The sequence below is a fragment of the Prionailurus bengalensis genome, chromosome B1 (genome assembly GCF_016509475.1).
Source record: "Prionailurus bengalensis isolate Pbe53 chromosome B1, Fcat_Pben_1.1_paternal_pri, whole genome shotgun sequence".
Taxonomy (NCBI): Eukaryota; Metazoa; Chordata; class Mammalia; order Carnivora; family Felidae; genus Prionailurus; species Prionailurus bengalensis.
In genome coordinates, this window is record NC_057344.1 from 24,352,140 (window position 1) to 24,374,458 (window position 22,319).

The window sequence follows — 22,319 nt, forward strand, 5'->3', positions numbered from 1 at the left end:
GCCAGTCAGACTCGGGGGATCTGCTTGGCCAGCGGGCCGCCCCTCTGCCCCGGCTCCCTCCCGCCAGTCCGTGGAGAACGCACCACCTTGCTGCCCTCCTACCCTCTTCCTGGGCCTCTCGTCTGCACTTGGCTCCGGAGACTCCGTTCTGCTAATCCTCTGGCGGTTTTCTGGGTTATTTAGGCAGGTGTATGTGGAATCTAAGTGATCAGCAGGACGCGTGGTGAGCCCGGCATCCTCCTGTGCCGCCATCTTCCCAGGATTCCACATCTTATAAATTATTAATGGACTTGGCACATGCCTGTGAGGACCAGGGTGATTACATACTGTATATATGTTATGAATTCTTATATATTTTATAACTACATGTAGATAATATGGAAGAACTTGAATATTCATTTTTTTAAATACAAAACAGGAGAAATAAAAGGAGGGACAAATGGACATGCTTGAGTGAGGTTAGATTCAAAACACAGTTCTACCATAAGAATCGTACATTTATACAGGGGGTATCTATTTCATCCAATTTAAGTGAGATATATTTATATGCCTCAAGTTACGTATCATATAGAAAATATAAGAAGAAAACATTGAGCTTAAGATTCAAAGCTTTCCACAATTAAAGATGCATATGGCACCAATAATATCCCAGTTAACTGGATGTCCAGTTACTTTATTTAAGATGGTTATCTTATGAAAACATTTTTTTAAGATTAGTGTGAATTGGGAATTATGTTTATGATAGAATTTATTTCTGTTGTTCTGAGTTTGACTAAACGTTGCACTAGATGTTTCCATAGCAACTTCATGGGGAATATTTAGAACACTTCCTTCCGGCAGACATTTGAGAATATATGTGGACAGTCACTGTGTGAGATTTAGTCAAGAAAATCCCTCAGGGACAAAATAATATTTTAAAGCCACGTGTCATTTTGAATGTTCTTTCTGAATTACAGAAAGTTCGATCTCCACTCTGCTTCTGCTACCCCCGCTCAGATGTTCTTTAGGTTTCATGCTGTCTGAAATTTTTGTCAACCTTCAAGATCTCAAAATTCAAAGTTCCATTTTCTGATGATAAACCTGTCTTAACATTTCTCATATTTCTTGACTCCTGCTGAATTTAATCATTAATGGGTCATCAGCTGTCATTCCTTGACCCTGTGCTCTTTTTACTGTCCAACATTGCTGTACTGACTTTACTTGTCTCCACCCAATGAGAAAAATGATGGTCAGGCATTGGAGGGGCATCATTTTTTGGTACTTTGGCAAACCCCATACCTAGGACTTGTGCCATTCCTGTTAGCAAATCCTCCTTTTTGAGTCTCTTTCCCTGTTAATTTTGCCAGTTTCTGTTCGTCGATAGCTGTGATGTTGCAAAATGATACTAATTAGAGCCAGTAAACAGGTGACGATGTAGTTGATGTCTAAATCAGAAACACTTTTAACTTTTTAAAGTGAAAGAGGACACTATAAAAGTGGGATAAGCCAGCACTGTCTCGGAGAACCTGGGGTGTGCCATCCCAACAAAAGTAGATCAACTTTCTCATCTGAATAAGTCTTCAGTGAAACTTGAAATTCTCTTAAAAAAAATTAGTCAATTCCCTATTAGACATTTCCAGGGTCAGTTTTAGGTTTGAGTCTCAATAAATGAATTCCTTCATCCCATCCCAAGTTTATTTCAACCAGAATTGATGACTCTGTCCTTCCATTAGAGGATTTAGGCTCGACCACCTCAAAATCTCTCTCCCTTTCTCAGTAGTCATTTTCATTTTGAGACTTTAAAAAAGGGCTTTAATTCTTACTCAAAATTCTATTCCTTGCTATACTACATCATTGGCTTTCTTTGGTGGTGGGACGTAGGGGCATGTGGCAGAGACTGGGGCCATGATAATTTCTTGGCTTTCTTCTTATACCGATCATACCCTTATTTCATGTATGAAATAGTCCTTTCCCACCCATAGACCTCGTCATTATCTAAGAGTTTCTCCTTGGTTTTATAGATACCTTCCCCAGAGAACACTTGCTCATCCATCCATCATAGTAGATTCAGACATGCCTTAAGCGATTGTCACTCTGCAACCCACTTTTTACAGATGTGCTAGTTGATGGATAAATATCTGAATGTTCGATGATACCTCAAAGTTAGAAAGTCCAAAGCTACAATCATGTTTGTCATTGAGCCTACAAAATTCATTATTCCACGTTAAAAAATCACCACATTTCCTTATTTAGTCATAGTCACGAAACCTGGGATTAGTCATAAATGTCCCTGTTTTCAGTATTTTCAGATAAAATTAGTCACCCAGTCTCATAGGCTTTTCTTCCACCATATTCCTTACACTTATTACCGAGTTGTGCCTTATTACTGATTCTCTGCCCGTTAGCCCCACATAGTGCCTCTACCAGATTAATCTTAAAGCTTAACTCTGATAATTCCAAGCCCTTGAGCTGTTCAAGAACTTTTATGTTTTTTCTTCTGGAGTTTGACCTAAGTACAGACTTCTTACCTTTGCATTCATGGCTTTCCTTTCTCTGGCTTCAAAACATAACTCCAGTTGTTTTCTCTTACAGTATTCTCTTACAGTATTATAAAGTACATATATGAGCCAGATTGGATGTGATGCTGTTTCTTAATATTACAGGATGTTCATTCCGTTTCTCCCTCTACGGACATCTCCTGTCGGAACTCCATATTCTTAAGGTCCTTCTCATAGTTCGTCTCTTCCATGAGAAATTGTCTATTCTCTTATCAAATTTGAAATCTTCCCTTAATTCCCATGGTACTGTGTTCTTACTTTTTAAATTCCTGTTATTCTGTCTCATAAGTGTTATTTATATACTTGTTTTATCCTCCTTATAGAGTGTTGTTTTCTAAAGGAGAGGATATAAACTTAATTTGAATGCAGAAACATCATGCTTACTTATACTAGCCAATTATTAAGTACTTGTTGAAATCATTCCACAAATGTGACTATTTGAATATTGTAGAAATATGTGTATAACTGTAATGTAAAAATATTATTAGAACTCTCTGCAAACAAAATTTGTTTCCAATAATCAGGTGGCAAGTATCTTTATACCCCCCAAAAGAGTTAAACTGGCTAATGCATGAAGAAAATAAAGGGTTTATTCATAGATAAATCCTAGTCTCTGATAGAGCTATGAAAAGATACGAGGTCTTTTCATTTTACACAGAGCCCTGTATATGCATGCAGACTGCTGCAATCATTCATTAAGTAGATTCAGTCTCTCATTTTCCTTAAATCATCACTGATTTGAGCTTACTGTTTTCTCAATTTAGCCCTAAGAAAATTATGGCCAGTTATTCATTCTCTAATGAACCTAAAAGTGAACTATATTTCGTTGCTTGTAGGATGGTATGGGAAATCTGAGAGTCACCAAGAAGGGAATCCGACTTGAAGGTATATCTGAGTTTCTACTTCCATTGTATGTGAAAGAAATTCATTCCCGAAAGGTATGTGACATTGGCTTTGGCTTAATGTAAAAGATAATTTAGAGGTTATGTTTTAGCTTGAAATAGGAGGCCAGAACCCCCTTATCTCTTCAGTATGTATTTAGTGTCCTGAAGTTAAAGATTTATTTGAAGAAATGAAAACAAGGAAACAATTGAAAAACCAGTGAGGTTAGTTTGAAACAGACAAATTAGAGAACCATTTTTGAATTAAACTGCAGTGTTGCTTTTGTTAGTCTATAAATTTGCCTCTATTTTCAATAGAAGTTAAAAATACAACATCATGGTAATTTCGAAAGGGGCACTTGATACATCATGGGTAATTTTTGCAGGAAACACTGACTTGAATAAATGACTTTATTTCAATATATTGTAGATATTTTCAGCTCAAATGAACGTGCATTTTCTAAAAAAAAAAAGATGAGGAAAAGTTTTACTATAGAAATTAAAGTTATTTCTAGATGAACAGTATTTAAAACAAACACGAATATTTATCCTTTCAAATGTGTGGGTGTGTGTGTGTGTGCCTTACGAGTATTTTATCCCTTACCAGCATGCTAAAAATCAAGATTATAGTTTAGCTGTTATACATTTTGGCTTTTGTGTGTTACTTTTCAGAAAGTATTATTGGATACCAAAAAATATAACTAGAAACTATTAGGCATATGTGTGTAAGTGTGAAAATCCAGTAAGACAGGAAAAAACGGAAAGCTTGTTATTATATAAAATGTGGAAAGATTATTAACCTTACTTCATAAATATGAAAGTCTATTTTAGACTAGAATCATCTTTAAATATTACCAATGTAATATAATAGCAAAGGGGTTGCATAGTAAGCCATAATTTGATCATTTCCTTCAAAGTTATTTTTTTTCCTTTAAATCTCATAGTGAAAACAGAACAGAGGATTATTTTTCATAAAACTTCCAATTAGGTGAATTATATTAACTTTAAGTTTTATTTTGTTATTATATACAAACCTTCAGAGCTTCACACGTGCACCGTATTGACTGCTATTCTCGGTACTAGAAATTTATCACTGAGATCACCTTACCTGCTGGATTTGGGGCAGGTGAATAATACCACAGACACATGTATGAACACCTGACCTTACTATAAAAACTGCTTAAATTTAAAAGATACAAGTTGTGTCTTTGTTTTCTTATTTATTTTTTTTTTATTAACGCTGAAAAACATAGTGGGCACACCCAAGTTAGCACCTTCCCTCCTAGTGGAAGTCACCACCACTCACAGTTATTTACTGTTTTTTTTCTTGTGTTCGGCACTATTCAACAACTTAGTATTTGAAGAAATGAAAGCTTATCCATGGAAACCAAGGAATTACTGAACACAGAAAGGTGAGAATAATCATAGGCAGGAACTTCTTTGAAAATGATCCCATTGATAAGTCCAGGGACAGCAAAGATTGATCCTTGAAGCCATTTAGATCAGTTCAGAGTGGCTGCCCCAGAATCCAGCTTAACAGAAGGATCGTTAAGCCCTTTGCCAACAGGCAGGTCATAGTATTTATCTTCCCAGTTGAAACATTTTTGAGAGTATCACAACACCTGTGCACCAGGATTCTCCTGGGAAACTGGATCTGTGTTTACTCCCTCAGTGGACCAAATAAGAAAGGGTCCACTGATGTGATAGCTTCGAAATGGGAGGTGGTGGCAGTCAGGCTTCCTGACCTTTATCCCCGGGGAAGTTTGCAACCTCAAGTTCATAAGCCTTTCCAAATCTCACTGTGCTGATTGAAACCTCTGTGCTCCCTTTCACATCCCAGACATGTTGTTTTTCCTCCTGTCCCCCCTCTTCTCCTCCATCTTCCACTGAAGGCAAAAGCTAGCACAGCACATACAGGTAGGAGCTTGGGCCGTCAACAGACGGGAGGCCCGGTGTTGGCAGAAAAAATAGAGACTCATTTCCTCTTTGAACATTTCTTTACACATGCACCATAAAAATAAATATTTAAAAGGAAGAGAAAATATATATCTTTCATCAGCAGTTCCCACGTTAGGATCCTCTTGCCCATGAACGTAGGCAGTGCTTTGTTCTCTGCCATAAAGCCCACTTACTGTTTTAAAAAGCCAGCCAGTTTCTCTGAGCCTGAGTTTTCTCATTAATACAGTGAGTTTCATAGCAATGTATCAAAATACTTCTTCGGTTAAGAAAGAATGCACAAATTCCAGTAATACTAGTAAGAATGAGATCTTTATAAACCCTATTATACATTTCAGGATTTGCACACACTTTTGTGTATTTGAATGTTTTTCTGATAATATATCAAAGTCCCTGTAGGTCTAAGTTAAGGAAATCTATTAAATTCAAAAGGTACTTATAAGGATTCAATTGATATGAGAAAAATACTATACACTATACTCTATTATATGTATCAATTTTAATTTGTATGAATTTTTTCCCTGCAGTTTTGATTTGCACCTGTTTGTGTGTGGGTTTTCCTGCATTAATGGCAGTGGGTCCCTTTCTTTATAGTTAATTAGTATGCCACTCTGAAATAAAGAATTTTCTTATTTAAAGTAACTTCCTACGTATGGAGGTGTTTAATCGCATACTATTACACAGATTTCTATCAGTCAAAAAAACTCAGTTGCCCACAGACACACACATCTAGTCTCCTAAAATAGTAAACCATGGGCTGTTTCTACTCTAAGTTAATTTGTCTCCTTCTGTCACCAGTATAGATATTTGAAGCTTACTGTTATAAATCACAGTTTACTCTCTTCTTCATGCTTTTAAAAAATCAGCCTTTTTTGAGTGGTTCATCATTATCAGTACACAGAAAAACACATTACATTCTGTGTTTGAGATATCTTAGAATTCACTGCATATTTCAGAATTAGCAACATTATTTTCAGGGAGTAAGTACTTACTTAACATTTGTGAAGTTAAATATGTAATTTTCAGATCGGCAAAGTACAAAGGATATGGGTTTTGGGGTTACCTTACCATAAGAGTCAAACTCTTATGAAGAGTCAAACTTCAATGCACGTGATTGAACATTAGGTCAGAATCTTTTAACTATCAGGAAATTAGGGCGAATAATCACCAGATTCTTTAAAAAACATGTAAGTAGAGCATATTTCCCAAGGTTTTATAAGTCCAGAGAACTAAGGTGATTAAATTACCTGCATTTCAGGGATGATTGCCCCCAAATTTTGCATCATTCAGTTCTCTAGAACTTTTTGTGTTACTGTGCCTCATCTAATAGTCACTAAACAGTTATCTTGTTAATTTTTTTTTCCTGTTCAAGGATCCTTAATTAAACAGTACCTTACCATTGACCCCTATCCCAGCATCCTTCATGGTGGACTGATAATTGGGCTGGGGAAACTGCTACCAGATAATTCCAATTCCAGTAATTCTACAGCGAAGCAAAGTTAAAATTTGAGCCCTTAGGACCTCTGTTTTAGACGGGCTGGGAGTAAGGCTATGCTCTCCCCTTCATGTATAGTCTTTTCACTTGGCTTCAAAACCTTGATGCTCAGTTCTTGGTGACAGTTTTTGGCCTTGTGTGTTCAGTTATTCTTTATAGAGTTCAGACAGAAAGCAATGGGGCCAGCCAAATACAGAAAACCTCTTTCCTGTTTACACAACATGGTGATCTCCTGACCCTGTATCTTTCGGGTACCTTGGTAAACCTCCTCTCTACAAACAAATTCATACAAATAGAAATCTTCAGACTTCTGTAACCATTTTATTATTATCATTTTTATCATTATCATTTTACATGTAAGTGTCTGAGTGTTTATTATTTTACTATAACATCTTCAAGTTAAAAACACATATCATTCCGAAATCTTTACACTCAGAAAAAAAACTATTAACATATGATAAACATTACCAAATTATATAAATACACATCTGCACCAATAAAAGGGTAAATATAGAGGCATGAACATGCTATTTATAATTAATATATACATGATTTAATAGAAGAAAAATATGAAATAAATGGAAAAGAATTGCTAAGCTTAAATATTTCTTCACAAGAGTATCTTAAAAAAATTGTCTTTATGGTTAAGAATAAAAGACTATGAATATCATTAAGAAGCTGACTGCATTAGCTCCACGTTTTAATCTCAGACAGTGTTCATTAACTCCCTGCCGTGCAATCTGAGGTGATTAGCTCCTCTCCAATTTGTCCTTACCCCTCTTCATTTTCATTTTTTTTGATAATTATATTATTTTAACTTTGTCACAATTCATAATATTTACATTCTGTTCTGCAACTTTAATTGTGTTGGCACATTGGTCTTAATTCTACAGATAGATGGCTGCAGTATTAACCACCAACTCCTTTTGTTACGGCATCTTCATGACTGAGTTCATTATTCTAATCATTCCCTCCTTACTTATATTTCATTGCTAATGAGTTTTGTTTGTTAATCTTTGAAATATTTCATGCTGAAGGTGCCTGACTATTGTCTTTATCTCTTCTGGGAATATTATTAATGGTTCATCCCTTCTTCTCCTGTTAACTAATTGCGCTATTAAATTCCACCACTGAGTATTGCCAGAACAAGTCTGAAGGCAGCCTAGTATGGATGTTTCTCCTGCTGATGACATGAATGTTCTGCCTGAATACATTCTGCCAATACATTTTTTCCATTTTATTTGAGGGAAATGTTGTCTATCATATCACTCAATATCTTTCATTTTTATTTGTTCAGGTCTTCACTGCAGAGAAAGCAGCCATTCTTATGTTGGATCATCTTTGTCGTCCACAGCTATCATCGTTTCTCGAATTACTTTTAAACTCTTTATTTTTCCTCTGCATGCAAGTAACTGTCATCATCTACAGTTTTTCTTCCACATCATTGGTTGATTTTCCTCCATATGAATTTTGCCCTTGCTCTCTCTAATTCTTTTCTTTTATGTATAAGGGAGGAGGTTGTTCTGATTCTCAGACTTTTCCATAGATCCATAGTCTCCTTGTAAATCATATTAGGTTATTTTTATTGTCTTTGAGCTATGGTTTTACTAAAATTAAACATTTATAATTCTAAAACTTAAAGCACTTGCCTGACCTAGTTTGAGTGATCTCCAACAAGTCACAATTTGAAACAGGGAATCACGGTCTAGTTACTTTGTTTCCCCAGTGAGATAGTTGGTGGGAAGGGGAAGAGAGTTGGGGACTGCTTTCCCTGCCTGAGGTTCTACTAAATCACAGGCCAGCCATACATGGACTATTTTAATTCCATTGGTCTTAGTGGTCCTTTCTGCCTCTGCAGAATTCTTCCAGTGGTATATAAATTCTTGGTAGACTTTTTTAGTACCATCTACATTATCACCCTCTTTTCTTCTATCCACACCGGTTTATTTAGGTTAGACTTCTCTGAAATATATTAACACTCCTTCTTTTCTTCTGGGGATATAGATGAAAGTTGGAGAGGGATAGCTGTTACAAGCTGCTATGAAATCTTTTTATTCTCCTGGCTTCCACTTTTTCAAGTTTATGGCATATGCTTACATCAATAAATTGTTGGCTTTTCCAAGAAAAAAATGATGAAAAAAATAACTGTAGTTTAACTTGTTAAGTAGTGAAGGACAGAAGTTTTTGAAAACTTTTGTATTTTGATGTATAGTATTAGGTAAGATCTTTCCTTCCCTCCCTCCTTCCTACCCTTCTTTCTCTCCTCCTAACCATGGCCATAGCCCCTAATACTAGAATGTAGTCTATTTTCCATCACTGATCTGAAAATATGACTTTTCTTATACACTACATTCTTAAACATAGATTTATTTCTGGTCTGTCAGTTCTGTTCTATTGACATACTTGACTAAAATCAAACTTTAAGAAACATTTTTTTTATAACTGTGAGAGCAGTTCTTTTTTATTGCTCTTTTTCAAAAGTTTTTGCCTATTGTGCATTTTCTGTTCCAAATGAACTTAATAATCAGCTGTCAAGTTTCATAAAAATTCCTGTTGAGAACTTAATTATGGTTAATTTAATTTGTGGGAAATTGACATCTTTATAGTTTTGAGTTATCCTATCTAGGAACATGGCTTCTCTTTTGATTTTTTTTTTCAAAAACGTACCTTGTAGTGCTTAGGAACATTTCTTAATATTCCTTTTTATATTAGCATTACAGATTTGTTGTCAATCATATTATGGTTCTTATTGCACACAGGAGTGCCTTCTCCAATTGCTTTTCTCATTGGCATCTGTGTGTATGTAAAAAAGCTGTTCTTTTGGTATGGATATATTCTGGCCATTTTCTTGAAATCTTATTATTTCTATTATATTTAAAATCATTCTTCTGGTCATTTAGACAATGATTTTTAATAATAACAGCTAACATTCAGCTTATACTACCGTTCTAGAATCAAATTCCTGGTTTCAAATTCTGGCTCTGTTGATTAGCAGTTGTGACTAAATTACCTTATTTGACTTCTCTGTGCCTTATTTTTATCATAGGTAAAATAAAGTTCATAGTAGACCCTAATATTTTTATTATTAAACTAATAGTAGTATCCAACCCAAGGAATATTATTATTTTTGATGAAATTCAAACATTATATTAAATGCTTTACACTTTGTAGCTCATTCAGTCCTTACTATGTGATATGTATTATCAAAGACTGTATTTTGAAAGTAGAGTTTAAGGATTTGCTGGAACACTATAAATAGGATGTGAGAATAAGGGATGATCTAATATGATATTAGTTTTTTTTTTTTTTTTTTTTTTTTTTTTTTGTTCTGAGTAGTTGCTATTAACCAATTGGGGGAAAGTAGGGAATCAGGGAAGATTGTGAGCACATTTTTGAAACTGTTAATTTGCCTATTAGAAAGACATGGATTTCAGGTTAAACAGGTAGATCCATGAGTCTAGATTTCATGTTAGAGGTTCAGGCTAGAGATATAAATTAGAGACATTGTCTGTCTGTCTGTCTGTCTGTCTATATATCTATCTGATCTCAATACATGAGATTAGACAAGAATATCAAGTAAGTGGGTGTAAAATAGAAAACATAAGGAAGTTTATTGAATGAATCCTTGAGTATCCAAATTGAAATAGTTTGGAAGAAGTGTAAGAATCAAACACGAATTAAGAAGGAAAGTAGATTGAGGTGGGAGGAAAACCAAAAGAGCGTGGTATCCTAGAAGCAGAAAGAAGAAAGTGTTTCCAGGTTGATAGAGAATTGTTTCTGATAGGCCAAGTAACATGAAGATTGAAACTTTATCCTTCCATTATTAGTTTGATTATACTCTAGTCAGAAAGAGTTTCTAGTGCATTTGAATATATCTAATAATAGGAGTTTTATTTTTAAATTTAATGTATTGATTGAATTTCATGAAAAGGTATCCAAATATCAAAGTATTTTATTCCTGGGATAATCTTTTTTTGTTCATGAGATAGCAATTTTTTTAATAAACAATCCTGAACATCAAATTTGCACTTTACAAAGTGTTTTTGCTCATATCACCTTACTTAATTCATACTGGTATCCAGGAGGGGCTACTGTCTTTATTTGCAAATGGCAATCCAGCTGCCTTAAATTTTGCAACTTAAGTCTTAATACTCTGACTAGAATCCCAATCTTCCTATCTTGATTCACTGCTTTTAACAATTCATCAGACTCTCCAAATTAATCCTTTTAACATATTCTCCAGGAAACCCATGTTTCTATTTATGTGTGTGGAGTGCTAGTTTGGACGCATAGAAGAAAGTATGGGGATGCTTTGAGCATAGTGGAGAGTGGACCTTGCTTAAGGATGAGAGAAAAAATAATAATACCATGATAGGAAATCTTCATTAAACCAGGAGACAGTGTGAAAGTGCTGAATATATAAATGTAGGTGAAATTAGCTGTCCAGGGGTAATATTCCTTGGACTAAAAAGCAAAACAACAAAACAAACAAAACAAAACTATAGGGAAACCCCAAAAGAGTTCTACTTACTGTGTGTGTGTTTTTTTTTTCTAAAGATGGTGATTGTCCTCTCACTCGTATGGTCTCTAAAACACCCAGAAGCCTTACAGAGAAATAAAGATTCTCCCATCGCTTCATATTTAATCAGCTGCCTTTTCAAACAAATATGTAAACAAGTTACCTGTAGTTTCTCTTCACCAACACACACACACACACACACACACACACACACACACACACACACAGCCCTACCTTTACTACTTTCCAAGAAAATATGTGAGATAATGAAATAGCAAACCTAGAACAAAAGAGAAACACCTGTTAGCTAAGGTTGCTGTTATTACCGTATCAAATTTTTATCTTTTTTACAATCTGTTGCAGAGAACCTGGAGCAGGGTTATATTAAACATAGAGTAAAATTAAGGTGCTAATAAGTATTACACATCTTTTAATGCCTCACAATAGTCTGATATAACAGTATGAGTCAGTGTTAGGAATTACCTGCCTGAAGGAGAACAAATAATTAAGCTATTCATCTTGAATAGCTCCTGCTACCAATTATTAAGTCTCTTCCATAAGCTAACTGCTATGTGAAGGGCCTGGTATGCATTCTTATCCGATTCTAACAGCAGTTCAAATGAAGGAGACATTATTACATTCATTTTACAGGTGAGAAAAAGCATGCAGCTCAAAGAAGTTATATAACTTAACTGAGTATCACAAAACGTTGGGGGCACAGATCAAATCCGGGTCTGCCATATACTTATAACCCATGCCCTTAACTGCTGTGGAATCTCTACATCAGGGAGTGGAACAAACAAAGTCTTGTCAGAAAGAAGGTGAAGGAGATTTCTTCAGAATTCTATTATTATTATTACTGTTCTCTGAAACATTCCATACTTTCTACAAAGGATTATTTTTTTTTTCTAAAATCCTTGCTATGCATTTTGTTTTTAAATAGCTACTTAGGCCTTTTAAGAATTTTTCTTGCATGAGATAAAAAAAACAGACCCTTGTTATAGCGAATGCCACTCTCTAGTGAATGGGATTTTAATCACACATCCGTATCATTGCATATAATGGAGCTAAAGGAAATTATTCTCCAGCTAGTAGATTACTTCATTACCCCAAACTTGTGTATCTACCTGAGTGTGTGGGTGCACTGTTGGTATGCAGGATCATTGCAATCATGATGAAGTGAGGGATTCTCTGAAAATGTCCAAAGTTCTGGGAGCAGACTACAGAGAATATATTAGCAACACATACATTAGCTCAGTGTTTTACAAACTTCTTTGAATATGAGCCACAGGAAGAAAGATATTTTACATTGTAGCATGAGATACACTCTGATTTTTTTCCTAATTAATATATTCTAGCAAGGCCATTCTATTTTAACTTCAACTGAATTAATTAATACATTAATATTAATTATAATTTTAATTAATTAAATAAAATTAATAGAGTTATATATTATAGTTATTAAATAGTGATATAAATTATTAATATGTAATATGTATATTTGTTGCAACCCACTACATCGATTCAATGGCCATGTCATGTGTGTGAGTTGAAAACTACTGCCCTGGCTATTAGCTACTCAAATAGTATGGTCAATGAATTTTTGGCAAGGTATTTTTTCTTTTCTCTCAAGTGTCTCAGATGTAATGGATTCGGCAGTGGGGAATATGTAACACTTTATTTGAATTTCAAAGGACAAAATATACAAGGTGTGAATACCATGAAAGCAACAACCATGTGTTTTGACCACTTCCTCCAGCTGCGCCTGGTAGATTAAATGTCCAGTGAAATTTTAAACTTTTTATTAGTATATGTGCATACAAAAAATACACACATCTCAGTGAATATTTTATTGAGAGAACGAATGGTTTGTGTATTCCAAAAATATACGTTAAAACCAGTCAAAAGGATGTTGCTCTGTCACATTAGATAAATGGAATAGGTAACCATAGTACTCCTAATATTCTGTATTTGTTCCACAAGTTTTTAACCAATATAAACACATAATGGTGAATTAGATCCTAGAATTACCATAGATAGCATAAGAAATAGTAGTCATATTAACTTATAAAGAGACAAAGTAGGTCTTGCTTGCATTCACTAAAAAGTATTAAAGAGAACAGAAGATCTAGTTTTGAATTTTCAGAGCTTTATGGGTTTATTATGATGCTGTCTGCACGTGAGTGACAAAATGATCTGCCTTATGTTTCTTATGAATGGGTTGTTCCTTGATTATATTGTTTTTCTTAGTTTACAGAATATTTCTTTTTTCTTCAGTGCTTTGTCCTTAGAAGTCAGGCCTGGGAACTGAGTTTTGGAAAAATCTTAGGGACAGTATTTTCTTTTCACTTGAATTTGGGTCTTGCACACTAGATAAGTATCCATAGATCGAGCTCATATACCTCCATATGAAAGAATTTCATCTGGGATTTAAAGAATGATTGGGACTTGAATTTCAAATTGCATAATTTTTATGAGCAAGAAAATAATTTTTAAAAACCATTGTTTAAAAAACAGTAAATAGACAGCTCGGTTTGATAAGAGGAATACTATAAGTCAACGGCCTCAAACCCAGGCAGGCATAGACTAAGGGTGTTCCAAGACTTTGCAGGAGGTACCAAGACATGGATATCTGTTTCCAGACTCTCAAGTTTCCAGTACACTCTTTCGTAAATTTCATCTGCCTGAGAATGATGCTGTAGTTGCTACTTCTCTTTTTCTCACTTCTCTACCATCGACCACTTTTTTTTCTTATGTTACAAAAGGTAAAGACTGTCATCAATCTTTTTTTTTTTTTTACATTTTTAAAAACACTGTTGATTACATAAGAAATTTAAAGTAGGGGAGAAGTGACTGGTTAAACAACAATGAAGGAGTTTGAGGATACATTGCACATGAAGTACAAGTTTAAAGTTGATAGCTGATAGATAGAGCCGATAAATAACTGTAAAAAAACACAGAGACTGGAAAGTGTCATTGGCTAGGCAAGAACCGTTGAAAGGGCAGTGTATGCATTAACTCATGGCAAAAAACCTCTCTCTCTTTAGAGTTATATCAAAAATAGGTTAGTTATGATGAGACAATATTGATATATTTGAAATGACACATCAAACACTTTTCTGATAGAAAGTAAAACTCGTTTTACTGATGATTTAGGTTATGTGGCAGATGTGTTCTATCATTTAGATGAGTTCAGTGTACAGTTCTATAAAATTGGAGCATACCACGAAATACATTTAAAATATATATACAATAGGTAGTGTCAGATAGTTTGTCCCCTGTAAATATTACATTGTACATACCAAAACTGTTTTAAATATTAGCTTAGTGTTTGAGTGGATATAGTTTTAAAAGATATTTTAGGGAGATGAGTAAGCAAAAAATATTTGGAGGATAAAGACATCAAGGAGCAGAGAAACGTTGATTTGGAATGCAGCTTAGGCTTTACACATTCAGGGTTGGAAGGCGAAGAAATTTGAAATTTATCCTTAAGGCACTGATACTCTAAACCGTGTATGTTATCTTCCTTCTGCTTAGTATACTATATCTCAAATTAATAAAATTCATTTCTTAAAAATAATAAACAGATTTTATTAACTGAAAAAGATCTTCATTCTTACCCATTATTTTGGGTCGCTGTATTTTAACGCATTGGGCATTCATTTAATAATTCTATGACATAGAATGTTAGAAATTTTATTAAAAGGCATTATACTGAACCACAGATATATTTTTAAATATATTTATATATATTCAGCATCTTTTTTTTAGTGTTTATTTATTTATTTTTGAGAGAGAGAGAGAGAGAGAGAGAATCCCAAGCAGGCTCTGTGCTGTCAGTACAGAGCCCCCCACATGGCTCAGTCTCACAAACCGTGAGACCATGACTTGAGCTGAAATCAAAAGTCAGACGTTCAATTGGCTGAGCCACCTATGCACCCCAGAAGTGTTCTGTACTTTAATATTAAAATCCATTACTCTTAATTATTACAAATTACAGTATATGTATTTACTCAATTGATGGTTTAGAAATGATTTTAGATATAAGATTGTTTCTTCAAATGAAATCTTACACAAAACAAAAGCAATATAAAGCAAATGAATATGGAGATCTGGCTCAGCCTGATAGGAATCTGTTGGACCTCTGTTACTCCTTGAAAAACACTGGTTTTTCCGAACATTATACCTTGAAAAACACTGGTTTTGACCAATATTTTAGTGTCATCCTACACTGTTCTCATTGTGTACTCAGAAGAGCTATCAAAATAAAATCCAGTTATAAATACCGTATATAACTACCTTTCTGTCCATATTTTATTGTAGTATGCTTCACTGTATGCTTCATCACTGTAAAGACTCATAATTTATTACAGTCACGATTTTGCTTTTTCAGATATTTCTTCCTCACTTCTCTGATTTTCCTTTGATTTGCATTAATAAAATAATTGAAAAATTTAGAGTATAATCTCTATTTGTTAATGTTCCATCTCCATAGTAATTGAAATCTTTTGAAGTAAAAACAACCTCCTATAAACCAGAACCTGCTTTAAATAGCACCTGTGTGACAAAATAAGTAATATTTATAACAAATTTATCAACACATACCAAGATCTTGAAATTTCCAGAGATTAATAAAAGAAAGAACAAATTATGTTCAATGTAATTGTGGTTTTATTAATTTTATTAATGCTACATGTAACGTTTTTATTACAACAAATCCATATGTTGCCCTTGATCATTCCTGCTTTTAGAAATTTAAATTTATATCCTGAAACTTCACAAATTTGTTGATTGGTTCCAACATATATATATATATATATATATATATATATATATATATATGTATATGTATATATATATATGTATATATGTATATATATGTATACATATATATGTATATATGCATATACATATATATGGCTTCAACCCTTGTTCTATGTCCTATGTCCACTTATGTCTATAAGATTTCTGTAGGATGTTGTATGGAAACCAATTTGACAATAAACTTCATATATTGAAAAAATTAAAAAAAATTAAAAAAAAAGATTTCTGTAGATTTCCAGTGGACTTAGGTCCTCTGGCTCCAATTCAACATTTGGTGACTATTTTGGTTTATTTTCCCCCTACATCATAGGAGAGTTCTTCTGTCATAACATTTGCACAAATTTGGACTTCTGTCATTTCCTGGATTAATCCTTTAAAACAAACAGATATAGGAGCACCTAGGTGGCTCAGTCATTTAAGTGTCTGACTTTGACTCAGGTCATGATCTCATGGTTTCTGGGTTCAAGCCCCTCATTAGGCTCTGTGCTGACAGCTCAGAGTCTGGAGCCTGCTTCAAATTCTGCATCTCCCTCTCTCTCTGCCCCTCCCCCACTCGCACTCTGTCTCTCTCTGTCAAAAATAATAAATAAACATTAAAATATTAAAAATAAATAAAATGAACAGATGTATTCACACACTATTTTTTTAATTTTTAATGATCTCACAAAAGTTTTATGGAGATTGAGTCTTACATTTTGGTATGCAATATGGTAAAATGCTTTTATATAATAAAAAGTGTATATCATACTATTGTATGGTCACATTTAACATTGTTTTGCTTTAATCTGTTTATATAATAACAAGCATTTTACCAAAAATAAGACAAATGCAAGAATGACTTGCACTTCTCTTATTTTTCTCTTTCCTTCCCTTTCAAGTACAATGAAAAAATTCTATGTAAATATATGTTTATGTATTTTTAATAAAAAAAAGGAAAACATGATGGAAAAATGCTCACTAATATGTTAATAAAATTTACATTAGATAACTAAATGAAACATGGGAATAGATTATACATTTAATTTAGACACTTCTGTGTTTTTAAGTTATTAAACAAGCATATATATCTGGTCCAAAGTTTGAACTCATTTCAAGGCCCTAGTTTTCAGGACCCCAGAGAATATTGTAATTTCCTCTGTTTTGTCTTTAGTTAAAAACCTAGAGGAAAGAGGTTTTTTTGCTAAAAAAAAAAAAAAAAAAAAAGGCTAGGTCAACCTACATAATTCAGGAAGGAGAAAAAGAGTGGAGAGAGGGAGAAAAAAAAACTGGAAAGTACTAGAGGCATTTGTCAGATTCTATAAACATGGATCGGGCAAAAAAATAATTATATATTCAGATTCTTTTCATAGATTTTGAGATATGCAAATTAAGGTTTTGAACTGTTAAAATTTACTTTGTGCTGTGAACTGTTTATTTGACCCTGACACCACTCTAAGGCTGAATTACATGGTTCTAGTCTTTAACCAGGTCACAAAAGTACTAATTTAGAAATTTAAATGACTGGAAAATAAGGAAGGAGACAATAAGAGGAATAGTTAATTAAATGTCACAGCTCTGGTATGCCCTATATTCAGTGTCATGCCTACCTATGCACTAGTTATTAGTTGAGTAAAAGTTATTGTAGCAGTATTTTTTTCTGATGAAATATGTAGGTTAAGTTCATTTACTCTCTTTATCTTTTTCTTATTTCTTGAAAAGTAAAGTAGTGCAAGTAGTTCCCTTTAATAACCTTAGATGTAATTAGTAATTGTCTGCCGTTGCATTTCTTGCTAGGAAGTATTTGGGAAGTGAATTAGATTCTTAATTTTTTTATTATATTTAATTTTATCATGAAGTAAGAAAGGAAGAATTTAACATAATTTAATCAAATGTCTGCATGTCTTGCTTTTTTATCTTTTTAAGATCAGTGCTGATGTAACACCACGACCTCCGTGCCCTCTTCATCTATCTATGATTTACAATCAGCATTTCATGTTGCATGTCACTCAGTTTACTACAGTTTCATCATACTGGCTCTTTCTTTTGATCATGAAAATCTAAATCAGGGAAAGGAAGTCAAAATATTCTTGATTATTACAGATAACAGAGTTTATCAGAGAGAATGTGGGAAATAATCCAATATAGCCAAAGGCTTTTGCAGAGAAAGTAATTCTAAACTTTCCAAGTGCTCTACGTTTTATTTGGAATAATGTTTAATTAGCTGAATAGTGAATCAGACATCTAACCTTTTTGTCATTTCAAAAATCTTTAAATTAATGGACAGGTATATGGTTTTAATAAGGAAGACTATAAACTATTATTTTTGGTTAATTAAGAATTTTATGGGGCACCTGGATGACTCAGTCAGTTAAGCACCTGACTCTTGGTTTCGGCTCAGGTCGTGATCTCATGGTTCGTGAGTTCAAGCCCCACATCAGGCTCCACTCTGACAGCATGGAGCCTGCCTGGGATTCTCTCTCTCTCCCTCTCTCTCTCTCTGCCCCTCCTCTGCTCTCTCTGTCTCTCAAAATAAATAAACTTAAAAAAAAAAACAATTTTATGTCATACTATTATATTGTCACATTTAACATTGTTTTGCTTTAATCATGTTGTTTTCTAAATGTTTTTGTTGTTTTGATAGTTATGAAAAATAGTTGCATAAAAGCAATATGTGAAGACTGATTCAGATAGCTTTTGCTAAACCAAAACCAAAACCAAAACCAAAACCAAAACCAAAACCAAAACCAAAAAACAGTTTTGCCCAAAACTTAATACCTTAAAACTGGAAGCATTTATTATTCCTCTCAAATTTGTGCATAGCCTGGTGGTTTTTCTAGTTTGTACTAACTGTCCTGGGACTAGAAAATCTAGAATGTCCTCATAGGCATGTCTCAGTTGGCTATGATGGCTGAGATGACATTACACATGGTCTCTCATCCTGTAGGTTACTCCCAGCTTGATCACATGATAATACAATGGTTCCCAGCAGCAAAAGAAGGCAAATCCCCACGTGCAATTGCATCTCAAGCCTCTGCTTATGGTCCGTTTGTCCATGCCTCAATAGCCAGTACAAGTCACAAGATTGAGCCCAAATGCAATGATGACATTGACTCTATTTCCTGATGGTAAAACAGTAAAGTCAGTTTACAAATGGCATACCAATGGGAGGAATTTATGGCCACTCTGTAAGATACTATAGAGGCTATCATTATTTCTGGTCTTAATAATTTTATAGCACTTTTTTTTTCATTTTGTAGTTTATCAATATAATTTTCTATGAAAGGTACTTATACGTTTTTTTTAAAAGTAAAATTTTAAATTACACTTAATAGGATGAATATTTTCACTTAAAGTCATGTAAGATTCCTAGAGTTTTGCTATTCTATGTTTATGACAGAGCTTTGAATGGTCTTTGAAGATATGGAATACCTGCTTATCAAATTGTTTTAGAAATCTTGGTTTTGGGACATTGAATCTTTTCTGCAATTTTAAAATAAGCAATATAAATATTAGAATTATTGCATATTGTGATCATATCAACAAATGTAATTTGTGACATTACTATGAGTTTTAAGGCATCTATCATGCCAATAATTACACATCTCTTTGAATTTATGTGATTATGTTGTTCTTAGGATGGTAATATTAGTAGATTAGTTGTTGACATTGATTGTCCTATGAAGATTTATAGCTTGGCTTTATAGTATATTAAAATAAACACTAGCAAACATAAGATATATGTCAATCTATTTGATCTAGAATCTTTACATAATAAAGCACACTAAGCTAGGATACGTTAGTATAATTCTTTGGATGTGCTATTTGTCTCAATACTTGATTTAAATGAATATTATAGATTTTGATGCAATTACCATAGTCTCTTTCCTAATTGTTATTAATTGATAATTTTACTAAGACTACAAAACTATATACTTGGTTTTCTTTTATTTTCTTTATCAAGCCATGTCTTACTGCCATAGTACAACCAAATTATATCTATAATTAATGTGAAAATAGGTTTGCTATTTCCAGACTTATAATTGAATGGCTAAAATTTGCTTTTCTTATTGAGGTATAATTGAGATACAACATTAGTTAGTTTCAGGTATACAACATAATGATCTGACATTTGTATACATTGTGAAATGATTACCACTTTATGTATATTTATCATCTACCCATCATACAAAGTTACAATTTTTGTTCTGTGATAAGGACTTTTAAGATTTACTTTGTTAGCGCTTTCAAATTTTCAATACAGTATTATTGACTAGAGTCCCCATGGTATATATCCCCAGGATTTATTTATTTTATAACTGGAATTTTGTCCTTTTTGATCTCCTTCACCCATTTTGTCTAGCCTCTCAAAGCTCCTCTCCTCTTATAACCACAAATCTGTTCCCTGTAAATATGAGTTTTGTTTGGTTTATTCACTTGTTTTATTTTTTAGATTCCAGATATAAGTGAAATTATTAGTAGAAGGAAGGAAATGATAACGATCAGGTAAAAATAAATGCAATAGAGACCCAAAAGACAAAAGAAGAGATCAATGAAGTGGAGAGTTGGTTCTTTGAAAATATTATTGAAATTAACATACCTGTAGCTAGACACACTTAGAAAAAAAAGAGAAGGTGCTTAATTAAATAAAATTAGAAATTAAAGAGAAGTTACAACTGATAATAAAAAATACAATAGATTGTGAGGTACAACTATAAACAATTATGTACCAGCAAATTGCACAACCTAGAAGAATTGGATAAATTCCTAAAATAATCTTCTAAGACTGAATCATGAGGAAATAGAAAATCTGAATACAGTAATTACTAATAACGTTATATCACTAATTAAAAAATCCCAACATGGGGCGCCTGGGTGGCGCAGTCGGTTAAGCTTCCGACTTCAGCCAGGTCACGATCTCGCGGTTTGTGAGTTCGAGCCCCGCGTCAGGCTCTGGGCTGATGGCTCAGAGCCTGGAGCCTGTTTCGGATTCTGTGTCTCCCTCTCTCTCGGCTCCTCCCCCATTCATGCTCTGTCTCTCTCTGTCGCAAAAATAAATAAACGTTGAAAAAAAAAATTTAAAAAAAAAATCCCAACAAACAAAAGTATAGGACAAGGTTTACTAACTGTCCTCCTCAAACTCTTCAAAAAAATTGAATAAAAAGAACATTTACAAAGTCATTTCAATGGGCCAATATTACCCTAATGTTAAAACTAGACAAGGGCAATACACACACACATACAAATACACATACACACACATACCCAAATACCGGCCAGTATCACTGATGAACATAGATTTGAGATAGCAAAATCCTCAATATCAACAAACCAAATTTAGCAATGCATTAAAAGGATCATACACGATCAAGTGGGATTTATTTCAGGAATGCCAAGATGGTTCACTATCCACAAGTCCATGTGATACACACATTAACAAAATAAAAGATAAACAACACGATCATCTCAGTAGATGCAGAAAAAAAGCATTTGACAAAATTTAACATCCATTTATAACAAAAACTCTTGTTAAAGTGGATTTAAATGGGACCTACTTCAACATAATAAAGATTGTGTATGGCAAGCCCACGACTAACATACTCAACAGCAAAAAGCTGAAAGTTTTTCCCTGAAGATTGGTAACAAGACAATTCTTACCACTTTTATTCACCATAGCATTAGAAGTCCCAAGCAGAGCAGCTAGGAAGGGAAAAGAAATAAGATATTCATATTGGTAGGAAGTAAAACTGTTACTAACTGCAGATGACATGTTTTTTCTATAAAGAAAATCCTAAAGACATCACCAAAAAACTGCCAGAACTAATAAATGAATTCAGTAAAGTTGTAAGGTACAAAATCAATATACAAAATCTGTTGCATTTTAATATAACAAAGTGAAATATCAGAGAAATTAAGAAACTTTCCTTTGCAATTACATCAAAAACAATAAAATACCTAGGGGTAAATCTAACTAAGGAGGTCACAGACTGGTACACTGAAAACTATAAGGCATTGATGAAAGGAATTGAAGAAGACACAGATAAATGGAAAGATATTTCATGCTCATAGATTGGAAGAATTAATATTATTAAAATGTTCATATTACCCAAAGCAATATACAGATTCATTGA

The 22,319-nt window shown here is 33.6% G+C and overlaps 1 protein-coding gene across 1 annotated transcript in view; it reads left to right on the forward strand.

The window, feature by feature from the left end:
* Positions 1-22,319, forward strand: part of SGCZ (sarcoglycan zeta) — a 226,539-nt gene that overhangs the window by 13,225 nt on the left and 190,995 nt on the right. Inside the window, exon 2 of the mRNA XM_043555381.1 lies at positions 3,374-3,475. Coding sequence (XP_043411316.1) covers positions 3,374-3,475 — 102 coding nt within the window. The remainder of the gene's footprint in view (positions 1-3,373; positions 3,476-22,319) is intronic.